The following is a 23,792-nucleotide window of genomic DNA, read 5'->3' as shown; positions in this document are numbered from 1 at the left end:
TACTTGTATGGTTAGTTCAGTTCTGACAAGACCTGCATAAGCCTCCCTCAGTCCAAACTATACCTTTCATCATGGCACTAGTCTAATCAGCAGAACACAGGACATGACCCAAGCAGAAGAAGAGGCATGGAAAAAAAATTAAAACATATTCTTTTAACATGTTGGAAACATCTGAAAATTATAACGGAGCAAAGTCATCTGGAGCAGTTCTGCATGTGGAACAGAAAGGTCTGAGATAAATTTGTGGCTTTGTGCCACTTCACAGCTCAGTTCTGCTGAAGGAACTCCAGTAGAGTATGCACACAAATATTTTCACTAAAAAAGAATTTACATCGGGAATTTATACAGTGCTCCAATTCTGAAGGAAATAAATAATATCCCATGTGTTCCTAAAATACCCCAAACCCTAATAAGACCAAAATGCCTATGACTTCTATACAAGTAGACCACAAACAGATGTTTTTCAACATTCATCCAGAACTCACATCACAAGAGGCAGAACTCCTCCTGTAGTACCAAAGACTTTTCTGGAGCTAAAAAAAGAAGTCATGAACAACAGAATGCAGACTGTAAATCACTATAAAGCCAGGAATCACTTCTGCCTACCAGCACCTCAAACACAGAGAGGAACCAAAAGCAACAGGAGTTGAAATCTAGAGAAGGCTGAATGAGCCAGCCAGACCGCCTAATGTGAACTTTCTAAGATGCTGCAATACCAACAAGTCTTTCACCTATATCAATGACACAACCTTCTGTAGCAGAGAGCTCAGTTACCTGAAAGAATGTGCTTTTTTGATCCCTTCAAATTGCAGTTCCCTTGTATTGGTGACACATAAACATGGTAGCCTCTTACAAAACCAGGCTCTGACTCATTTGTGAGGTAAGAATCCCAAGACAGTGTTACTGAATTGTAAGTCAGGTCAACTTTTCTCACAATAGGGTCAAGAAAAGGAGCTGGAAGAAAGGAAATTGAAGTTAAACTTGCAATTATTCTTCAAGACTGTTTCCTCTTATCATTTGAAAAATCCACATTCCCATGTGGTGTTTATGTTTTTGTATCTTTCTTGTATTTAAAAGCTGAACAAAGTTCTCTACAGAAACTGTCAGCTTCACAGGGCCTTCATGCATGCACATTATCAGCAATAACTGATAATCACAGCTTTGTTTAGCTCTCCTAATAAACATGGGCTCTACCTGGTCACTCCACTAGCCAAATACCCTCCAAGTAGGGCCTGTATGTTGACACAGAACATTTAAATGCCTCACTAAAGATACAGAAAGAACACAAAAACTCCCAATTTTATCTAGCTGTAGAAGGAGGCAATTATTCCATTTGTGACAGATCAATTCAGCAAATGGACAAACCCCAAATATGTTGCCAACTTACGCAGCTCCCGAAGATAACCAATCTTCTTTTCCAGTAAGGACGCTCTATTAGCAACAGAGCCATAGATGCGGAATTTGTATCTCACCCCCGGAACAAAAGCAGCTAGAAAACAGTTGAACAAAAATAGGCTATGGTTTGTCTTTCAATGTTACTTTTATTTAATTGCCTCCTACCGAGGTCAATAACCTATTAGAATCCTTCTCTGAGTTCTATTGAAGCAACTGAAGGAGAAGACAGAGGGCAAGCCAATTCTTGGTGTGCATTATGTGAATTAAACACATTTATTCTGTCTGAAAGAGAGAACTGGGAGAGAGGTTTATATATTTTTTCCCCATACAGTATTCAAGGTGACTGAACAATAGGCTCCAAATGCACCAAAAAGAAAGAGAATTTCATTTATGTTTCTGGCAGAGGCAAAGGTTGTGTTTTGGGATATTTGACGCAAACACATATCCAGGTATCAAGATTCCTTGTTATCCTCACAGACATCCACTCCCATTCACATTAAGCAAGTGCAAACCACTGAAGAATTTGACAATACTCTTCCCATGTGTTACCATAGTCCCATTCATTACGTGCAGGTTTCCATACATTTGTGAGAATTGAGGTGCAGCTCCTTTATTGCAAATTTATGTGTATTAAATCAAATTTTTTTCAAACTAATTTCATTCCAAAATGAGCTCTCAGCTTGAGAGACACTAGGAAAGCTAAATTCTTGCAGCTGTGGAAGCATATCAGAGCAACTTTCACACAGACAGAAAGGATTCAGGTCTGCTGGCCACAAACAGGATAAAAAACACGCAACTGATCCTAAGCTGGTGCTGAAACGCATCATTTGTGGCACACTGACAGCACCAAACCTCTAACTACACCATGGGTTTAAATTGCCTGAGTCTAAACTTCTGATCCATGTTACAGATAGGATAGAGTGCCCTTCTGCATTTCTCTTGCTAAATTATTTTAACTTCTTCATTAACCTCACAATCCTCCTTCAAGATGCTGCTATAAGCCACTCAGAAGAGGTTTTGTCTAAAATACTGTGTTGACTTTTCTAATATGGCATGCTGCCTTCCAAAGTTTAATGGTGCTGGCAAATTTGTGTGTCTAATTACTTTGGTAGGAAAAATTGATGTCACATGCCTTTGAAGAATTACACCTGCACAGCACAGAATTCAATATTCAAAATATTTTAAAAAAATTTTGTTTCCTAAATTCAATTATTACCCACAACTTGAAGAACTGCTGCACAGTCAGAAAGAATATTTGTTTAGCTTTCACCTGAGCTGATCACAGCACTGGAAGTGTTGGGTCCAAATCTCTTCCACTGCAAATCACAAGGCTGCAACCTGGGAAAGTTACACCAATCAACAATGTAACTGTCATATATATTTCTGGGCTCCCAGGATATAAAAATGCCATCATCTGTACCATTAACCTGTCCTTCCTTAAGCTCTTCGGTGCCTAGAAAAGAACAAAACAGAATCTCTTATTATTGTCCTGCATGACACTGCAGAGTCATAAATAAATACAGTACAGCTCTGATAACTAACCACTTGAAAACAACAATAAACCAGTTGAAAACAAAAATAAAAGAGTTGCACTCCTTCACTAAATGACATATGGGGTCTTTCACATGCTGAAAGCTGACAGTTCAGAAACTATCCAGCAATTGTTACTACATATTCACCAAAAAAAAACAGCTGCAGCAACCTAGAGTCAGAGAGTCACAAGAGGCTTATCACACTGGCACTGGCAGGACCATCAAGGCAGCTACTGCAGGTCTGAGGCCCTAGTTTTAGGCTAAATGTATTTTGCTCTGTGGAGACAATCTCTGCACTTCAGCTTAGTAAACACACAGCTGCCACCCTGCAGGAAAAGATACAGTAGTAATTTTCATACAGCAGTGGTGTGAGTTAAGAGGTAAGGTTAATTTGTTGCCCAAGATGATAAATTATATCTTCACTCAAAAGAGGTAGAAACAAAACTCTAGTAATATAACTGAAAATACTCCTACTGTTATCTGTAGCTCTAGAGATGATCAATACTGAAGGAAGTGAAAAATTAGCATTGTTCTTTGCCACGACACTGATTCTGTAGGAATGGTTATCAATGAAAATCCTTGTGCTATTGTAGACTGAAGAAAAGGAGATGCTTTCAGGCTGGGAGCCATCTTCTATTTTTTCCAAGGTTACTACATATGAAATAATTTTTCCATTTGATTGAAAACTTGGTGTTTGCTGAGGAAAAAAGTTATGGAGGAAGAGAACAACAACTTAGCAAATTTTGCTGAAAAAATATGAAAAAATCATTCAGAATTTTAAATAACAACAGGATGTGTTATTTCTGTAAGAATATAAACACTTGTTTCCATATATTCATACATAATGGTCGAAATGGAAATGCAGAAGTCTTGGTAATGGGATCTATCTTGTTATAATACTTAGAAAAACAGAATTGTATGTCTGAAATTCCAGGACACCACACCATCATAGCTACATGTGTTCTGAGATATTTTATATACAATCTGTTTTAGATTTTTAAAAGACATTTTCATACTGGATTGCTATCAGCTGCACACAAATCATGGGAAAAATTTCCAACCCCTTTATGAAGGGCTTTGTTTTTATTTCTGTAGAGATGTCTCACCTTCCAGAACAAGGTCACATTTAGTCCCCCAAGAACTGGTGTAATTTCTCTCCATATGTCCAGTTTCCCTGACGGAGCTGCAACAAATACAACAAAACAATAAAATGAGAATGCTCTGGGTGTGGAAAGGATAGGCAGTTTAACTGCTTCCTCCCATTTGAAGATATTCCACTCACCACACCTCCTTCTCCCCATCACTCCCAGGTCTTGCCCAGACATCATCCTTTAACATAATTTTCCATTTGTTCCTTTTTCTGAATTAAAGTCTGCTTAATTTCCCTAGAAAATCTTTGCTTGCAGTCACCAGACTTGTTCCCACCTCTGCACCATTCCTCCAGGCCTCGCAGGGCACTGTAACTCAGTCTATCCATCTTCCCAGTCAACTGAATTTCCCACTGCCTGCACAGCTGGGAATGTTCAAGACTAGAAGGTAGGCTGACAATTATTTAAGAAGTCATCTTCTTGAAGTTTGCTTAGTGTGTTTCTTCCATGCATGCAACAGGCCTCTGCTTTAGCTACACAAGGGAAGAGCAACAACAAACAGCAAAGAAAGGTGGCGAGCAAGGAACATCCCTCAGAATTTGCTTCTCAATGGGTTGGACATACTTCCTTCCTTTGTTCTGGTGGTCAGGGGCTGGCTCCACTCACTCCACCTCCAGAAGTGCTTGGCCGCCCCGCAGCGGACCCTGGCCGTGTACTCCGAGTACGGCTGCAGCCCACGCACCGTGATGCGCCTTGAGTCCACGGCGGAGCTGTTGTGCTGCAAAACACAGAGACATAACAGGCACAGCTCAGAACAGCATCCTCAGCAAGGTGCTCTTCTCTGAGAAAACAGCTCTTCCTCTAGACCCTGCAAGAGCCAGTTAAGCATCACTTGAGAAAGATAGTCATGAAACAACAATCAAAAAAAAAAAAAAAAAAAAGGCAACTAATGCACAAGATCAAAACTGTGGGAGATTCAAAACGAGGCCTGGAAGCCACCTCTGGGTAACTGTCTGAGTTACTCAGAACCCTCCACATGAGTACTTTTTACATCCAGGAGGGACTTTACTGAAATCTGGCCCTCACAAGAGTCTTGGGCTATTACCTCGTATAAAAGTAGGATGTTGTTCCAGATCTATGCAGAGGAATCTACGGTCACCTTCTATTTCTGTGTTTTTTTCCCAGCCTTTACCTCACTCTCTCTTAAGAGACAGAGTGAGTTCTGGTAAGAATCAAAAAGCCAGCATGCTTTTAAGCCTCTTCTCAAAACTGTCTCCTGCAATGGCCAACTGCAGTGGTCACTTGATCTGACAGCTACAATCCTAAGCTACAATAAAGACAGAACACAGCTTGACTGTGATCTGTACTGCCTTTTTGACTGTGATCTGCAGTGTGCCTATTTAATATGCTAGAGGCAAGCTGCCTTCTAAGTAAAGAGCTACAGAGAGGTGACAGTAAATGGGCAGAGTCCATCAAGCTCACCATTTGTGGAAGAGGTGGAAAAAGGTAAGGAATCTAGTCAAATAATCTTCAAGGAGATTTAAGAGGAAGGGAAGAAAAACTGATCTGGGATTCCATCACTAGAAACCAGACTCTGTACCACCAACTACAATCAATAGCACACAGAAAAAGCTTAGACTGATACAAAAGAAACCTTCAGCACTGCTCTGGTGAGTGTGAAATGGCATGAGCAACAAAAAAAATCAAGATTACCAGTAGCTTTTATATATATATATATATATATATATATATATATATATATATATATATATATAAAATATATTATACAACTTAACAATTATTAGGCCCTTCAGTGTTTTCACTAACTTCAACAGATCTCAGAACCCATTCAGCAAAGCACTGAGCTGACCAGTCATACCACATACTTCTGCCAGGGTAGAGGTAATGCTTGGAGTGTGAATTACAGCAAACAGTGGCTGCCCACATGGACTGCATAATCAGTGTAGAGCATAGGAAGCAAACAAATCCAGAAACAGACACATCAACAAGCCCACAAGACTTACAGTGTATTTGTATACTGCTGGGGAATTATTTTTTAATCACATCAGAGAGATCCTCACTATATTTTTGTTTAGGAAATTCAGGTTTCATACCAGTTCTACTTTGCCATCAGGTTGGAGCACTTCAGTCTGACAAAAGAGTTCAATTTCATTGTTTTCATAATTCCAGTGTAATGTCATTTCTGTATCTGTGCAATCTTCCCAAACCTGGAAAGGTGCAGTGGGATACACTGCCAATGGAAAATCTGAGTTAGCTCTTGCAAAACATAAAATACATGCAATAGTATATTAAGATATTTTAGCTGAGTAGTAAAAGCAAATAAAAATACAGATTTTTGTCCTAATCTTGAAGAAACACATATACACTTTAAAACTTCATTTCAGAATGTAAATGTTACACAAGGTTTAAAAATCCCCTTGTGCTGACTTAGAAATGTTTTAAAACATCATGGACAAAAGGAAGAGAAACATTCATTGCAAACCATTAAAATTCTCTATTTCAGGGCCTGGCAGAAGCTCCTGATGTAATATGGTAACATTTGACAGATTTCTACACCCCAGAATTGGACCTCTTTGACAAAAATTTTATTCACAACTCTAACATTGACTCCTGTCAGTAGTTATCCTCCAGTAAACAGTGACAATGCTACTTCTTCCAAAAGATTTCAGAGATTCTTTACTGTTGTGTAAGAGTATTCAGCAAGTGAAGTAAATCTCTAACTCTCCCGTATTATCAGTATAATACTGAGGAATGCAATGCAATGTGAGGGCATGGCAATGCAGGTGAGGGGTAATGCTTACACTCTAGGCCATTTACCCTAAAACTTCAAATGACTGAATTACACTACTCCATGAAATATAATTTGAGGACTTTCACACTCAAAAGAGTTTGATACAGAAGGTCCAAACTAGCACATGCAGAATTGGAAACAATGGATTTACATTTTCCTTTACTTACTGTCATCCTTTAAGTAAGGAAAATCCTAATGTAAATATTTGTAGGATCAGAGAAAACATGAAGGATTTTAGAGGAATCACTATTTAAAAGCTTAACTCATCACACATATTATACATAACTTCTTTAATTTGCAAATATCACTAGGACCAGAAAAATAATATTGTAGTAAATGTTAAAGTACTTATTACATTGAATGTAAACTATTCTAGCCTGACTTCCCATGAAAACTGAGTTTATGACACTGTGTTATCTCCCTACATACCTGTCAGTTTACTCCTCCACTTTCTTGACCTGTTTCTTCCACTTCCAAACAATCAGATTATCAAATTTTAGAACTCTCATGCCTCTCTGAGACAAATCTAACTCAGACATTTAACATAAGTTTCTTCATATAAAAAAGTGTGGCTTGCAAAACTGTCAGCATTGCCTCTGAGGAAGGAAGCAGTGCCAGGGTGCAGCAGTTACACCAACAGCCTCCTAGGCCATTGTCCTGTCAGCTTCTGAGCTGCACAAAGCACATGTTGCCTCCTGCTTCTTCAAACAGGCTGGGTGACCACAGGACCTGGGCAACACTGAAGAGGACTCAAGGAGAACCAGAAATACTGCTGGAGACTGAAGAAACACCCAGTTGTTTTGAGGCAAGAGTAGGAAGAAGCTTAGGGGACCTGGGGCACACTGACATAAAGGATGCAGCTACTAGGGAACAAGGAACCACAGCCATTAGATACTTAGAGAATTACCTGCCTTTTGTCACTGATGAACTACTTTTCCTCCCTTACAGTAGCACAGTGGAGGTTACTGTCCCATATTAGGACCAAAAGCAGATTAGCACCATCACTTCTTTCCCAGCAATAGCTCCTACACATGTATCACATCTCGTATCATACCAATTCCCAAGTAACCTACACAGGTATTTTGCTTAAACGCCCCATTTTATATCCTTGTATCATTTTGCTTTCTCCTCCATTAACCAGCTTCAGCAATGCGGCAGATTTCAAAACATTAAGGGGTAATCCCAATAACCAAATGTGACGTTTGGAGTAAAGCTGTTTTCTACTGTTCATACAACTTCCCCAAGGTGAAACTGAAGAGAGAGCAGGGACAGATAAGTAATTAAACTGGGAAGATAAAAATCAAGGACTTCCATACTTCAAACCACGGCACAGAAGTATCAAGCTCAGAAGGAGCTGAAAAAAGGTATAGAAAAAAACCTTACATCTGTGATTTACATCAAAAACATCTGTGGCAGTTTTCTTTCCCAGTGGGTTTTCCACAGTCACTGTGACATTCCAGATCCACTGCTGGCCTATATTCCAAGAGCATGAGCACTGCTTAGAACAACTTGCTTTGCACAGAGCCATTTTCTGGGATGACCTATTAAAGAAAGGGAGAGGTAGGAGCGAGGCAAAGAGAGTTGTCCATAATATACAATCAACATAGATCTTGGAAGTTTCTGATGTCCAACTAGAATACAGTATCATAAAATATAAGGCTGAGGGGCCTTATATAAGAAGCCACCCACTTCTTTTCCTTGGCCTGAAGTATGATGAATACAAATATTCTTTAAAAAAAGTTTCCTTTGAAATCCAGGTTTGTTTTTTTTAAGATACAGCTACATTGCTTTTAGAAACTTCCTTATGGATAGTCTAAACCAGTGATTTGTTTGCCAAGACTTAAGTAGTTTACATGTTTACCATTAAGCTTTTAAATGAAGTTGTAATTTCAACTGCACCTTGAAGTGCATCTTCTAATATTCCATTTTTAAATCAGCATCCCAGTATCTTAATGGAAGTGAATGATGTGGAGACCAGGAATGTATGTGCAATGCTGGCCTGTTTTCTGCTGAGATCTTTTGATGAAAGTTTGTTGTGACTTTGAGGCATCTGTCCCGTTTTATGAGTTTCCCTTTCTCTGCAGACCTTGCTGTAAAGCCCTCTCCACATGCAAGGGCCATGTGTGATATCCCATAGCTGTGCTGTCTTGACTCAGACTGCTAAGAAAGAGCTATGAGAAAGCCTGAAGATTTTTTTTTTTTAAGTAAAGAAGTCAGTTGAAACTACAGAAATTATAGACACAAGAAGGACATTTGAGATAGGATTGTCAGTGGCTCAAAGACTCAAGAAGGATAACATCAACATGTAAAGCTCTAAAATCCTAAAGGAAAATAACTAGGGAGGTTAATCAGGCAAAGTGCTAGGTTTGAGTCAGCATTAGTGCCAAAGGATCATGAGCACACTAATATTCAGCCTACCAGCTGATCAGATCCTAGTTATCTGTTGTGTGTGCTACCCAATAATTATGTTATACTTTTAAGTTATCTACATCCTGATTTCAGGGTGTCTTCATATCTACAGAACAATATCCAAACATACTAACTCAAAAGAATGGTTAGAATAAGCTTTATCAGGCAGAACTTGATCTAAAGGACCGCCAACTTTGTTATAGCTAGTCTGATTCAGAGCAGTTCAGTACTACTCAAGCTTTGTTAAATAAGTGATCAGTGAGGTGGAAAAAGGTAAGCAGCTAATTACATGGACAAATCCACAGATTCTAAGGGAAAGAAGAAAAGAAGGTGACTGGTACAGCACAGAGTTAATTTAATAATGAGACTTACGTTTTAGACAAGGTGTAGCGTGGTGAATTCTTTCCATAGAGATAGGTCTCTTCTTCTCTCCAAGTACATGTTACTCTTTTCATGTCTTGAGTTTGGCAGGAAAAATCTTTAGGTGTGTCAGGTGGTTCTTATCAGACAAAATAACCAAAAAAACAACATCATGGAAGTCAAGGCAAAAATCATCAACCTTTTTAATACATTAACAAGCTAGAAATAATGGATAAGTACAAAGTCTGGTTTATTATAGATGCTATTACTGAAATTAGAGTTATTCAATGGCCACTCTGCAGAGATAGTCAGGATAATACCATGAGTCATTAGCAATCAAACACTTTTATAGTCCATTATCTTTTTTTAATACTCATCCATTCATTTACTCAAACTGCACTCTTTTCTATCTTTAAAAATTGCTATTGGCCTTTGAAAAGGAGACTGTGCTGAGTTTTTACCACATGCACATAGACAAGGAAGCTGAACTTCTAAATGGGTGGGTATATTTATGAATCAACCACCTGTCATAGGGTCAATTAATTTAATGCTATTCTTTCCTGTTTTCTCTATATAAATTTACAAATCTCAAGTCAGACAGAGTTCAGCCAGACATGACAAGAGCATGATGACTTGCAGCAAGCTTTTTTCCCCATCCACTTTTTCTACAGTCATTCTTGAGTTAATAACAAGAGGAAAATAAAACTGTAACAACGCATTCACTTACTACCCACAAAGAAAGCTGCTTCATGTGACCGTTTATCCTCATCGAAACAGTAGACATGAATGTTAGACCCTTTGTCATGTGACAGATTTTCCACAGTGAGAAGTCTGACTTGACTGTTTGTGTGCTTGAAAACATCAATACTTGGGAATACAGTGAATTCCTTAATGGCTTGACCTTTCCCTCCTATGCAGCAAAGAGTGATATTAGAGCCTTCTGCTAAAATTTTTTCTTTTGGAAAGATTTGTGGCCCACTTCTATTTGAACTGTTCAGCCCTGCAAATTAAAAAAAAAAAAAAATTCAAAATCTGCTCAAGGCAGCAGCATTCAACGAGAACACAAAACTAAGCATTTACACAAGAAATTGCTAATGTTATATTATCCATTCATAGATGCCCTTGCTGCTCCAAATGAGTGTTTCATTATAAAATCACTACAGTCATGTTTTCTAAAGTAGCTACATATTTTGTTTAAACAAGACTCTCTGGAAACCAAACCACTCTAGTAAGACATGGTAATCCAAAAAGATAAATTTTGTGATGTCATTAATCACATTATTGGTTCACTCTCTGTTTATTCTCATGTAATTCAGAAGACATTCCTTCCAAGTGAAATAAGGAGCTGACTTGCTCCTTTCTCTCTGCTTCTGTAATACCAATTCAAGCTATGAATCCCAGACAAAAACCACACATTCATCAGATCATGTAGCCCCTAGCTCTGTGCTTCCCCTCTTTTCCCCGAGTCTGGGCCAGGAATGTGCCTATCCAAGATCCCATGTCACTTCACCTACTACATTGTTTTAATGTGTGAGTAAAAAAAAGCTTTAAAACTTTTGACTAGGGAGATAGCCTGAAAATTATAGCAATTCCTGAAGAACTTCTGTTATCGCCAGCAAAATATAAGGAACTGGTTAGTGCTTAAGCAAATGGATTCTTGATGTGATGCTGTCTCTCCTGAACTGTCCTCCATGGTTACATTCACTGGTGAATTACAAACTAGTTTTATACTTGAAACAAAACCCCAATATTACAAAGTCTTGTTTTGCTTACCTGGAAGAGTCTCCCAAAAACTCCACTGACTCCAGATTTTTGATGTTTGGGCCTTGCTCCTGATCCTCACAGCATGTGACATACACTCCAAAGGTATGTCTGAATCCCATGCCCAATGAAGAGGCTTTCCCAATTTATCAAGTGTGACATTTTGAAATTCCTACAAACAAAGAGCAGTAAGGCAAAGTATTGAAAACACAGCAATGTGAAGATTTGGAAATACAATCAAAAGCAGCGGGAAAGCTCAAAGGAGAAAAATGCTTTTGAAAATGAATGTCTGAAACTCTGCTAGCTACATGTGATCTCACACTAAGTAATTAGTCAGCTAATCAGCTGCTTACAGATCTGTGCTAGCAGTGGTGGGAGTGACTGATGTGCTGACATACTCGGGAGTGAGACCCTGCTTCTCATGACACAGATTTGCTCTGAGAGACTCTCTGTAGGTTATTTGTGTCTGCTATTACATAAGCTGCTGCCTACAAATGCGCCCTAATGCTCTGGGTTACGTATCCCTGTGGTGAAGTCACCATCCCTAGAGTGATTTAAAAGATGTGCGGATTCAGCATTTGGAGATGTGGTTTAGTGTGGACTTGGTAGCGCTGGGTTAACAGCTGGACTCAATGACCCTACAGAATTTTTCCAACCTTTGAGATTCTATCATTCTACATGTTTTAGTACTTCTTCTTATAGCAACCACCCTAGATTCTCAGCATATAGATCTGTGCTGCTCGTATGATTTGTGCCAAAGCCCTGACTCACACTGAGCAGTAGAGAACTTCTCCCCAGTACTGCTTTCCATCAGCAACACCTGCACTTTTATATTACCACTGCTTTGGAGGAACGTGGCTAGAGCTGTAGAAGTTATATAGGCTGTCCATGCTTTGGTATGAGCAGACTCACAGAGCTTCTTTATTGGTACACATACTTCAGAAAAACACAGAAGCAAATATATTGCTGTATGGTAGTGACATCCAAAGTAATTTGTCATGTTTATTACAAATAAACAGAACAGACTATATTTCTGGATTTGAAACACATTTCCTTCCTTCCAACAAGTTAATAAGAATTTGTTGAAGGACACTTCAAAAAACCCCAAAACTTAATTGTTTGTAGCTATATGGCCACAGTTACTGACTTCAGGGTGAGATGTACTCATTGGGCTAAAAATCCTATCCAGCATATCAATGTGGTAAAAATCTTCAGAACTGCATAGAGCTCATTTGTAGTGAAGATGTGGTTCTTCAAACTCAGAGACAAAACACCACCAACTAGGGTGATCAAAGTAAACTGTGATTTATAACAATGCCTATTTTATAATATTGATCCCTGATTTCAGAAAAATAAGTCCTTGTCTGTTTTATGTACTTTCTGACAAATAGCAACACTAAATGAGCTAGTGCAGTTTTTCAGTTTAAGTTCTAAATTTTCTTTGGAGACTGCTCCCATACAGAAGTCACAAGCAGAAAACCAGCCAGAATAGGTCTAAGCCTATTATTTGGGTGATCTCCTCTTCAGAAAATGTTGCTCGCTTAGATGCTAAGGAAAACTATCAGGACAGGGACTTTACAAAGAGACATCACTACATCTTCCATCATTGTAAATGACTAGTATACTTCTCTTCTAAGTATACTTACTGTCCACACAGTAGAAGCTTCATCAGTTCGACGGACTTGTATCTCAAAAGATATTGCCAGCTCAGCATCATGTGCTGACTTGACAACATCCCATTCCACCAGTAGCCGCTGAAGATCCAAATCCTTGGAAACGTTAAGGTACGTTACTGGAAACACATCGGATTCTAGGAGCAGAAGAAGGGCTCAAAAATATTACTGTCTAGCTAAGTTACAAAGCAGATTTGAAAAAACAGTGGTTAGAGGTAAAGTAGGTTCCACACTAGATGGCTCTGAAGGAAAAAAAGTAAGTGATCAGGACCCATGCTGATGATGACAAAAGGAAAGATAAGTCTTCCTAAGGAATCAGCAGGCTAAAATTAAGTTCCTGAATCTATTCAATAGCTCCCCATCATAATATTTGGTATGCTGTTTAATTTCTTTATGCTCTTAATTTACTAGCTGTTTTATGGGAATACAGACCCATCCCTTCATAATTTTATGAAGAGGAACAACATAATGTATTAAAAAGGACTAAATCCCAAAAAATCCCAAACCCCAGCAAGCCTTCATATCATTGGGGCAGAAACTGTGGGCTCAGTTTTGATCTCTGACATAATACAGACTAAATGAGTTCATGCAAAACCATTATTGTAACAGAACAGGATAAAGGTTTCCCTCCAATAGCTGGCTTAGATCATAGTCTAGTATTAAGTGCATTCCTGTTTGCTCTACACAGAGCTTAGGTCATGGCCGTGGATTCTTCTACTGGAATTAGACACCTAGTTCTAATGGCACGTGCATACTTCTCTTGGTCTGGATTTAATTCCAAACCATGACATGATAAAGCAAAGTTTACAAGTCAGACTGAAGTCCCTTTTGGTGCTGGGAAATAAAAGGCCCTGCAAGATTGCTCTGTGAAGAACTACAAATAACCCTGTAAGTGGTTCCTCTTTTTAGATGATTCCTTTGTGACCCCTCCCTAAAAACCCTAACTGTTGGAAGAGATTAAATGTATCACTCACTGATTTGTCATTTCTCTACTTCCTGAAAACTAAACAAACATAAACGCCCTAAATTTGATCTGATTGTTAATGAAGCCAGGGAGCTGAAACGTCCAAGTAACTAGGCTTTTTCTTTTGCTACAGGTGCTTTCCAAGGTGCTTCTGCTTGTTACAGAAGGACAAGGTCAGAATGTTTATCCTAACCAAGACGCAGAAAAAAAGAGTCACAAAAATAGCTACACCTTTTAATAAAATAGAACTAATTCTGTGCATTCCTACCACATTACAGCCAGAATCATCAGGGACACGATGGATTGAGTGACCTCAGCAGCCCTCTCACAAAACTGTCACCTCCACTCCTGTCCCGTAGATACACTTCGCCCACTGGACTACCTGAGACTTTCACCATGAATCACTAGCAGAAACACAAGAATTCAGGAGATTTAGACTGAGAATCTACATTTTGATAGATGCTTCTGGTAGCCATCATATATCCAAATCATTCTGCAATTTATCCTGGACTATCTGCATTACCCTAACCTCTGTGAGCAGTTTTCACAGGGGTTTTTACATTAGGAGAAAGAAAGGAAAGGCTCAAGAGAAGCAGCAATTATAACAATCTCTGGTCAGTCAAAGGAAGCAAATAAAACGTTATAAGCATATTTGTTTATTATGAGAATACAGACACTGACACAACTTTGTTGTTTATATAAACCCAGACTATAATTAAAGAATAAATGGAGGAAAAAAGTACAAAGTTATTAAAAACTGCTGAACAAAGGACTTTCTTTTAGCAAATCATCCAAAAACTCTGTTGGGATATTTTTATCCTATTCCATTTTCAAGGGTACTAGAAGTCAGAGCAAAATGAAAACCATATGCGTTCCATCTAGAGCAAACTACTGGTATAGGCATCTTCAGATAAACTTGGAGAACAAATCAAGTTTAACTGTTCAAACACATGGTCTTAGAACCAGGACTGTGGTATCTTCAAGTGTTTTGGAGAAATAAATATATGCAACACATATTGTATAAAGTCCTACTGCAGTCTTAATATATAATTACTATGAAATTATTAACATGTAAATTTCCGTGAAAACAGAATTCACAGCCTTAATGTCTCTGTGAGGTAAATGCAAAATGTTTCACATGCAGAAATAAAATTTCCTTTTTAGCTTTGGTAATGACGTATTCCTTAAAAAGGGTATCTGCTGTTTCACAGCTGCCTTTGAAAAACTATGGGCATCAGTTTTATACTGCCATAAGGAAACCCAGTACCTATGACAATTACTGTCTGAATTAAATAAACAAGGTGGAAAGATTGGGGGTAAATTTCACTGAATGATGACAGAGCACCAATTTTAGGTTTTACTGGAAAAAAGAAATATTATTAACTTCACTGCCAACAACTGACTAGGCAAGGAGCCAGAACAACCAAAACAACACAGTGATTCATAAACTTAACTGTGGAAGTGGAGTATCACTTTATTTTGGGAAGATAGGACAAAACACACTTCATTTTCCCACATTTTCCAGACTTTCACCATCAAAACAAGATAAACACTGTTAAAATCCCACTTATGCTAAAGAATTGACTATAATGCTGTTTGTCTCCAGTACTCTAGTCAACCTTACTTGTATGTTGATCATCCGTTTACCTGAAGCACCATATACCAAATCTCTTGAGGGATCTCATTTCACATTCACAAGCTGATCTAGAACGCTGGGCCTTGTTGTTTTCTATTGTTTTGTGTCTGAACTGCTGAAGCAACAGAGGAAGAAAGGAACTGGGGGAAGGAAAGGACCCTGCTAGTCTCTCAATGAAATTTAATGGCACAAAGTAAGGGTCCAGGGAAAGAAAATAAATACACCTGAAAGAAAAGCCAGCCAGTTGGCAGAAACCCCTTTCTTTTTCAGGGAGCACCATTAAAACAAACTTCTGCATATCTTCTGAGTTTCCCTATCCTTTTTCTGCTCTTTTTCTAGCAAATTCTAATTGCAAGTGTCACTATTATGCCTATTGCATTGATGATGAGCCTGCATCTCCTCTCTGTAACTGTTTCTTTTTGTCCAAATGAAAATATCATCCCTTTTCTTGCCATAAGGATTACTTCCACCTGCCACACTTAATTAGCTTGATAAAAGAACTGCTAAGGTCTTATTAGTTTCTGTTTTTTCGCCATGTGTACAAGTGCCCCTCCACTATCCGTCTTCAGCTAGATGACTTATCACTTCACATCCCACACTATTTTGTTTTCTATTTGGCATAAAACAGTCTAGATTATCAGCTGGAGCTTATACACAGCACTAAAAAATAGAAGAAACAATATAGTTAAGGATATATCCAAAACGTTGATGACCACCAACTTATAATGTAGGTGTTAAAGAATTTTGTAGCGTAGTTTTAACATGTGGAAGTATTTGCAGCATTCACAGTTACAATATTCCCTCATAGCAAAATTAAGTGACTGAGGCATCTTAAGACTTGTTTTAACTTGCAAGCTAACTCAAGACTATGTGAATGGTTATGATTAACAACAGACATTAATTTTATTCCTGAAAAATTGCATGTGAAAACAAGTGACCAAGTTACTGTAATGAAATAATTGTCTGGACTTGCCTGCGTTACAAAGTTTTGCCATACTAGGAGTCCTAGTAATAAGTCTCAAAACTGAGACTTGGGTGAGTGCTGTGTGAACACATGAATTTCAAGGTTGAACAGAAAAGAAATGTCTGAAAGAGATATATTACCCCTTCAGTATGATAAAAAATATATTTAAAAAAACCCAAACATCTCTCTTCTTTCTTCACCAACTTAAAAAAAAGGCAATAAAATTTTCATAATGCAGACTAGAGACTGGTAAGGTCTGCCTTTTTAGTGGTGGTCACAGAAAGGTCAATTAAGAATTTTCTTTTTTCTTTTAATGGAGACATACCCAAATGCTATTGCTAGCAGCAAGTACACAAGAAGTATTTTTTACCTTAAAACACACAGCCTTTTGAAAAGTTATCATTATATTCAACTTTTTCCCCTTAAAATATGCATATTTGCTTTTCGTATTTGTATTGGATGAGTATATGAATTGTAAAAAATAAAAATCTGGTCCTGGAATCTTGTGGCACAATCAGAAAAGAGCCAACAGAAATGCTAATGGTTTCGGAGATGAGACAAAAAAAGAAAAGAAAGAAATAAAAAGCCATAGAAGTTGTCAAAGAGGAAATAAATTATTTGAAGATGACACTACACATGATAGGAGAAAGAGGATGAGAAAAAAAATAAATACACTTTGGCTTCACATCATTGCAAGTTGCGGATTCAATAGGCAATTTTGCATAATGGGGTCACAAAAGGTAATAATGAAAGTTGCTCCATCACCTTACCAAAGAGAATAATTTGATTAAATGTGTGACATGTTGCTTGATCCGAGACTTACAATCAGCTTCAACTGAAGCTGAAAACTTCAGTTGCTGTAGATTGCTTCCAAATAAAAAAATCAAACATTTACCTTGCTGTGAGTATGTACTGTAGCACATCCTCAGGGGGAGAAGTACTGCCAGAATCATTAAGTGATTCATCATTCGTCTACCTTTTCCTGCATAAGACTTAACAGCAAAGAAAACATTTTTATTTATTTGTTTCTTTCAGGAGAAATGTGAAATGCCAAACAATAGTCCAGATAATATTACTATATTTAAGAATGAATTAATGAAAACCCAATCACACAGACTCCAGGAAGCTTAAGAGAAATTCAGGAAGAACGCACAAAGAAAGATAAGGAATGAAAAAAGTAAACATCTTGTTTTTAGGACCTAGTTACAGAAAAGTACCATTATAGTCAAAAAGTTCAATTGAGTCTAAACAAACAAATCACACAATATCTTTAAAGTTTTTAATCCACTTATTTCAAATAAATATTGAAGCAGAAGTTTTTCCTAATATATTTTGGCTTTCTTCCTGCACAAGTTAGAAAATATCCATCCTAGCAAGGAGAAAAGAGTATTAAAGGTGCAAAACACCTTGTGATTTCTGCCCCACCTACAGCCTGACTGATGAATCCAGCAAACTCCTCTGTTAGCACCCAGGACACTATATATGGAGGGCTTCAGTTAGACTGGAGCTGAAACACACATATAAAGTCTTAGCAAGTTCCATTCCCAGATGGATTGTCATCTCAAGAACCATAGAGCTCTATCTTGCATTCCATTTACAGCTTTGACTATGCCAGGATGAAATTCTTGGACTTGCACAGCCCAGTTCTGAAGGACTGATTGTACGTTAGATTTCAGAAGACATGAATCACTTGCAAACTCCCCCATGCTGAAGGGAAAGCTAAACATCAGGCTGTAGTATGGTTAAAGCTCTCAGGCACAGAAGGTACAAGCAGTACAAACAACAGGAAGAGGATAATGGATACAGCTATCTTTAATGTAAAACTTGTACATTTTACATTTCTGAAGCTGTGCAGAATACTGATAGTCTTCTATCACTACTTCCATAACAGACATTGCAACTGCTTAGCAGGAGAGAACCAAAAGGACCTGTCCTCACTAAAGCTAAGGACAGAACATTTACAGATTACAGAAGGGCCAGGAATTCACTACAGAATTTATTTCTAGCAGAAAACTTCTGATTTAATTCCTCAGAGCTGTAGACTCTTAAGTCTAATAAGTTTAATTAAATTCAATGGTTTTGAGAAGCTCTGAATTCCTCCAAAGGATAAAAGGAAAGACTTCAAACTTTTTTAAAAAATATGTTTCTAAAGATGACACAGTCCTGCATGCAGCATTGCAACCCAGGGCTCAATGCACACAACAAGAACCCTTGTTACAGTGTGCCCAAACTTCTCCTTGTGAGCTCAAATGCTTCACATGCAGGCTCCCATATTTACCAGCTGAGTGTTGTCTTGCCTAATGCATAAGCTTCTGCAGTCTTTCCTGCCCCTAAACAAATACCCTCAGAAGTATTTATATAGCCCTAAGATTACCATATGTGAAGAATCTAAATATTTTTGATAAGCTTCGCCAAATTCACATGCAACTATTAGACTATTCCAAGAACTGATTTAGGGAAATCTTTTTTTTGTCCTAGATTTTCCAAGGGTTTTTTAGCACCCAAAAGTGAAAATAATTTCTTATGTATTGTCTGGAATAAACAAGACAATATAGATAAGAGAGAGGAAACTAAATGACACAAAAAGAAACTTTTACAAGGCAGATCACATTAAAACTTCTTGTAACTCCTTCAGCAGATTGCTGTTTTTCAGGTTGTATAAAATTATATAATGATACAAAACCAAATCTTACAAACCTCTTTCCCCCCCTCCTCAGGAAAAATGTGAAACTAAATCTGCTTTTGAAGTCAAAGGACTCAACTCTCTGCTCTAAGACAGTTTAACACACGGGTCGTCAGTTAGGTTCAGCAGCATATCTCTTGACTTAATTATATCGGCATGATGAAAATCTGGCCCTGCAAGACTCCTAATTTAGTAAATATCTTTGGGGTTGGACACACAACTTTGCCCCATTGGTTATGAATAATTTAAATCCAATATTAAAAACAGTGGGAAGGTACTGTGGAATATCGACATTTTAGACTATTTGATTAAGTTACTTCTTATTTGGAAAATAAATAAAAATTTTTTATGCTCATAAGAACCATTCTCAACTATTGTCATGAAACCAATGTCTAATTTAATTATCTAGCTCCAATCATTTACATCACCAGCTCACTAATTGCACAGCCTAGATTCACTTTTGTTGATAAAAAAGCCTTATGCTACTATAGTGTAATTTAATAAGGATTACCAAAATACAATCATATTTTGGATAGGGACAATGGTCTTCACTATTTGGCATGTTACTAATCTGGTTTAACAGTGCATAATAAATAAATTGTGGTAATATGTGCAATTGTAGGTAACAAACTGGTTTTCATTAGAGAAGTCCTAGAATTCTCTAACAAAAGAGAATATGAAATAATTTTAAATAAATGAAACACTAGTTGAGAAAAAATAATTCCTTAATATAAAAAAGGTCCTTAATATAAGAGCAGTATTTTGAATTAAATCCTCTTTATTCAGAAACATCTGCCTCTGACTAACAAATTAATCACACATAATAATTACCACCAACAAATGTCAAGCACTTACACTGTATTATCAATAATTAAGCACTTTTATAAAATCATCATTTATAAGTCTGTGTCTTGGCTACAGTTCTACAAAATACATTACCAATTTAATAAATAAAAAAAGCATCAACAGCAAAATTATGGTAATAGATTAACAACATCCTTGCCAAAAGTGAAAAGAGAACAACAAAGGGAATGAAGACAGGTAGCCAGAAAAGGGGAGATGATGAGTAGCAAGTTGAAGTCAGTTTGGCACAAAATGATCTGTCAGGACTACAGAAGTTAACTGAGTAATAAATCTTTCATTTTTAGCATACATTCTTTCCATTCTTATAAAAATTCAAATTCTCTGGGGGAAATAAAGCAGACTTGCTTGGTTTTGTCAGCCTGCAGGCTAAAACACTAGTTGGTTTTTTGGGGTTTTTTTTAATCATACCTTCATAGTCTAATTATAATCGTCCTGTTGGAAAAATGTAACCTGGGATGTGACAAAACTGATACAGATGAATTTACGACTCCCCTGCCTAACTTGAAATTAATCAGCACTGATAGATATTTCAATAGAACATAATTATTTGGAGACCTGACAGCAATTGAAATAATATTCAGCAGCAACAGGAATTGTTCAGATAAAACACTATTAAGGAGGAGTCACTCAAGAAGTGGAGACAGCACAGGAGTAAATTACCTTTGAGAAACTGAAATTTCCTTAAGTAGATGGTCTGTGAATATTTCAAATAAATATCTCCAGGTACACTATTTCTCCTTCAGAGCTAAAGGCTGGCTTACATGATCCCCGAAGTCCTGTCCAAGCCAACGTTTTTGTGATGCCATGCATGAAATTAAAAAGAAATTCTCATTATTTACCTAGTAAACACACCAAAGACTAACATTTCATCAAACACCACTTCAAAGTCACTGAAGCACCAGAATTCAATTGACTGGGAATTGGAGCTATACAGTGCACCTACTGTTGCAGCACCTAGAACACCTGTGTGTGTCAGGAAATGAAGCCCCTGCTATGAACATCTAGTCAAAGCTGACTGCAGAGCAGTTTTGTAGCAATCTTCCTAAAGGAAGATATTTCAAATCATACTTAATACAACTTTGTTTTCTCAGTGCCCATTGCTTTGCTTATTTAAAATAGCTGCCAGGGCACAAGCCAAATCCTTAAATGAACCTGAGCATGTACACAGGCTGAGAAAATAAATGTTTTCAGTTGCAGAATACTTAAATCTATTTAATGGAGAGTACTTAGATATTACATATGGATACCAGCTCATGAACACCATGGACTGAACAAGTTTTTCTAAACCAGACATGGAAGAAGACTGTCAATGAGGCAAAATGTTATGTGATAATACGTAACACTGTTCATCCCATGTTGTTATTCCCTCTACCTCATAAACTAACAGAGGATCAGAAGCACAATCCAAGTTTCTACCACACAACACAAAATTGGTAACATAAGTGACATTTTAGTGCTAAAATCTAATAAACTCTATCCACAGCCTACAAAGAGGCACCCCTAGAAACGCAGAGCACAGGTAGGCTAACTAATCCTCCTGATGTGGTTTATTGTCTTCTAAATAAAGAGAAAACTGTGTAACTGTCAAAAGCAGCTGGAAGTCCCCAAGTCAATGATTTTATTTGTACAAAGACTCTACAACACTGAGTGCCTCTGCTCTCCTGATTTCTGCAATTCCCAACAGCTCCTTTGGAAAACCAACAGTGCAGAGCTGACATCCAGCTAAGGCAGTTTTCTTCAAACAGGAGGCCTGACAAGCCATCAGGAAGCTATGGAGCATTGGTAAAGTAGTGTCTCCTAAAACATTCCAGCTAAATTGATCCTTTCTGAAAACAAAAATCACACTTTATATAGAAAATAGAAAATTTGATTGTCAACAATCCTGAATGCTAAAAAGAAAATTAGTATCTGAGATACCACATTCTGAAGTGGATAAATCTTTCCTTTAGTCCTTGTACTTGCTTTTTTCTCCCAAGCAATTTTAAAGGTGGTTTCAATTACACAAAATACACAAAATATATCTGCGTATTAGACACTGAAAGCTCCTAATAAGCCTTTGTAATTTAATGGCTGAGCAACAAGTTTAAAAGGCTGCATAAGAAAGAAAGTAATTTCTATAATTAAGGTCTAATACATATGTAATGATTTGACCGCTGAGGGGTAGTTTTATCTCTTATGTTTTGATAAACAGAAAGCTCTTTGAAGCATTTGATGCTGCTGCTTTTCTAAAAAGCTCTGCCAAAAATCGAACAATATGTATTTCATGCTCTCACAAAGACAAGAATCCAAACAAAAAAGTAGTTGAAATAGGGGGAAAATGGGATCTAAAACTATAAAGCAATTAATCAACTTGGTAAAATTACTCCTGCCCCATCAAAAAAGAAACTTCAGAAATTGTAGAGAAGCTATTTATCAAGCATTATCGACTTGTAACTCTGTTAGGATCTATTTGGTTTACTGTGCTGGAGTTAGGTCCATGCATGCAAAATTTAGATAAAAGGAGAGACAAAAGGTTATGCCAAAAATAGTCAAACTCCAAAAGCTTCAGGAACCGCACTAGAATTTATGTTTTCTATTTTACTGAAACGGCCTTGATATCAAGCAACAGATTTCAGCTGCTTAAAAGAAAGTGGGAGCAACAAGTTTTCTCTGTATGATGCCGGATTTAAAGGTCTGGGCTCGCATTTCTGAGCAAGTCAACACCTTCTTGAAGCAGCGGCCACAGGCAATGTTGAAACCAAACCCGAATCACCTTTGGCAGGTGCAGCATCCTCATCCCACAAGGCATTTTACCCACTAGCCACCTAGGTAATTTTTGCTCAAGTCAAATAAGCAGCTTTTATGCTGTATCTAAGCAGTGGCACCCTGAAAGCAGAGGAGACTAGACGGTCATGAAGCACCTTAAATTCACCGGTGTGCGATGATGCTGGCGGGTTCCCGGAGGACGGAGATGCTGTACGAGGCGCTGCTCCAGCCCTCCCGCATCGCCGTACCGAAGGGTGCCTGCAAAACACGGGAAAACGGGCGGGCAAAGGGCGGAGAGGGCATCAGAAGTGCTAAAATTCACAGTAAAAACTCCACAGCGCTCTTCAAAACAAGTGCCGGAGTGGAGAGGTGAGCGTTCCTCAGCGGGGCAGACAGAGCTCCCCTCAGCGAGGGCGGACGGGACGCCCACGGACGGAGAGGAGAAGGGGGCGTCACTGAAGGAACGGGGAGCTGCCGTGGCGGGGAGACACATTACTCACCTGCAGCCGCCGGGAGCTCCCTCACGGCCGGGTCAGCCGGGTTCCCTGCTCGTCGGACCGCGCCGGCCCCCCCAGTCAGTGCCGGGAAGCGTCTCGGCCGCCCCTCCCCGGCCAGGGCGGCGACTCCTCCCACCTCGAAGAGCTGGGTGAGCCGCTTCTGGGAACTTTCTCCCCCGCTCCGGGAAGCGCGGCTCGTTCACTTGGCTGCGTTCCCTAAGACGGAACGCGGGCCGCCCCTTCCTCGAGGCGCCTCAGGGCTGCAGGGTCCGGGGTGAGCCGAGCAGGGACAGGGCAACGGGCTGGGGTAGCCCGAGAGGACCGAGAGGGACAGAGAATGGACACGTTCCGATCTGCCCAGTCCCCAGTGAGCAGGAGTGATGTCCCCAAGCCGCCTTCACCTCTGGTG

General features: G+C 38.5%; 1 protein-coding gene across 3 annotated transcripts in view; it reads right to left on the bottom strand.

Moving 5' to 3' along the window:
* The window catches only part of LOC137464360 (oncostatin-M-specific receptor subunit beta-like), a 28,190-nt gene extending 5,126 nt beyond the window's left edge, over nucleotides 1-23,064 (bottom strand). Inside the window, exons 1-15 of one of the 3 annotated variants that reach the window (XM_068175646.1) lie at nucleotides 22,894-23,064; nucleotides 20,802-20,917; nucleotides 17,490-17,576; nucleotides 13,004-13,167; nucleotides 11,370-11,529; nucleotides 10,324-10,596; nucleotides 9,609-9,735; nucleotides 8,211-8,368; nucleotides 6,130-6,266; nucleotides 4,640-4,793; nucleotides 4,034-4,110; nucleotides 3,396-3,624; nucleotides 2,666-2,848; nucleotides 1,388-1,489; nucleotides 775-954 (exon numbers count right to left, since the gene is read on the bottom strand). In XM_068175646.1, coding sequence (XP_068031747.1) covers nucleotides 775-954; nucleotides 1,388-1,489; nucleotides 2,666-2,848; nucleotides 3,396-3,624; nucleotides 4,034-4,110; nucleotides 4,640-4,793; nucleotides 6,130-6,266; nucleotides 8,211-8,368; nucleotides 9,609-9,735; nucleotides 10,324-10,596; nucleotides 11,370-11,529; nucleotides 13,004-13,167; nucleotides 17,490-17,562 — 2,017 coding nt within the window. In that variant the 5' untranslated portion in view covers nucleotides 17,563-17,576; nucleotides 20,802-20,917; nucleotides 22,894-23,064. Of the gene's footprint in view, nucleotides 1-774; nucleotides 955-1,387; nucleotides 1,490-2,665; nucleotides 2,849-3,395; nucleotides 3,625-4,033; nucleotides 4,111-4,639; nucleotides 4,794-6,129; nucleotides 6,267-8,210; nucleotides 8,369-9,608; nucleotides 9,736-10,323; nucleotides 10,597-11,369; nucleotides 11,530-13,003; nucleotides 13,168-17,489; nucleotides 17,587-20,801; nucleotides 20,918-22,893 lie in introns of those variants that run through there. The other 2 variants (XM_068175648.1, XM_068175647.1) reach the window with 2 other exon arrangements.
* Between the last annotated feature and the right edge of the window lie 728 nt (nucleotides 23,065-23,792).

This window comes from Anomalospiza imberbis, chromosome Z, assembly GCF_031753505.1.
Source record: "Anomalospiza imberbis isolate Cuckoo-Finch-1a 21T00152 chromosome Z, ASM3175350v1, whole genome shotgun sequence".
Classification (NCBI taxonomy): domain Eukaryota; kingdom Metazoa; phylum Chordata; class Aves; order Passeriformes; family Viduidae; genus Anomalospiza; species Anomalospiza imberbis.
Note: the sequence above shows the minus strand (reverse complement) of the source record. Positions and strands in the feature narration are given on the sequence as shown.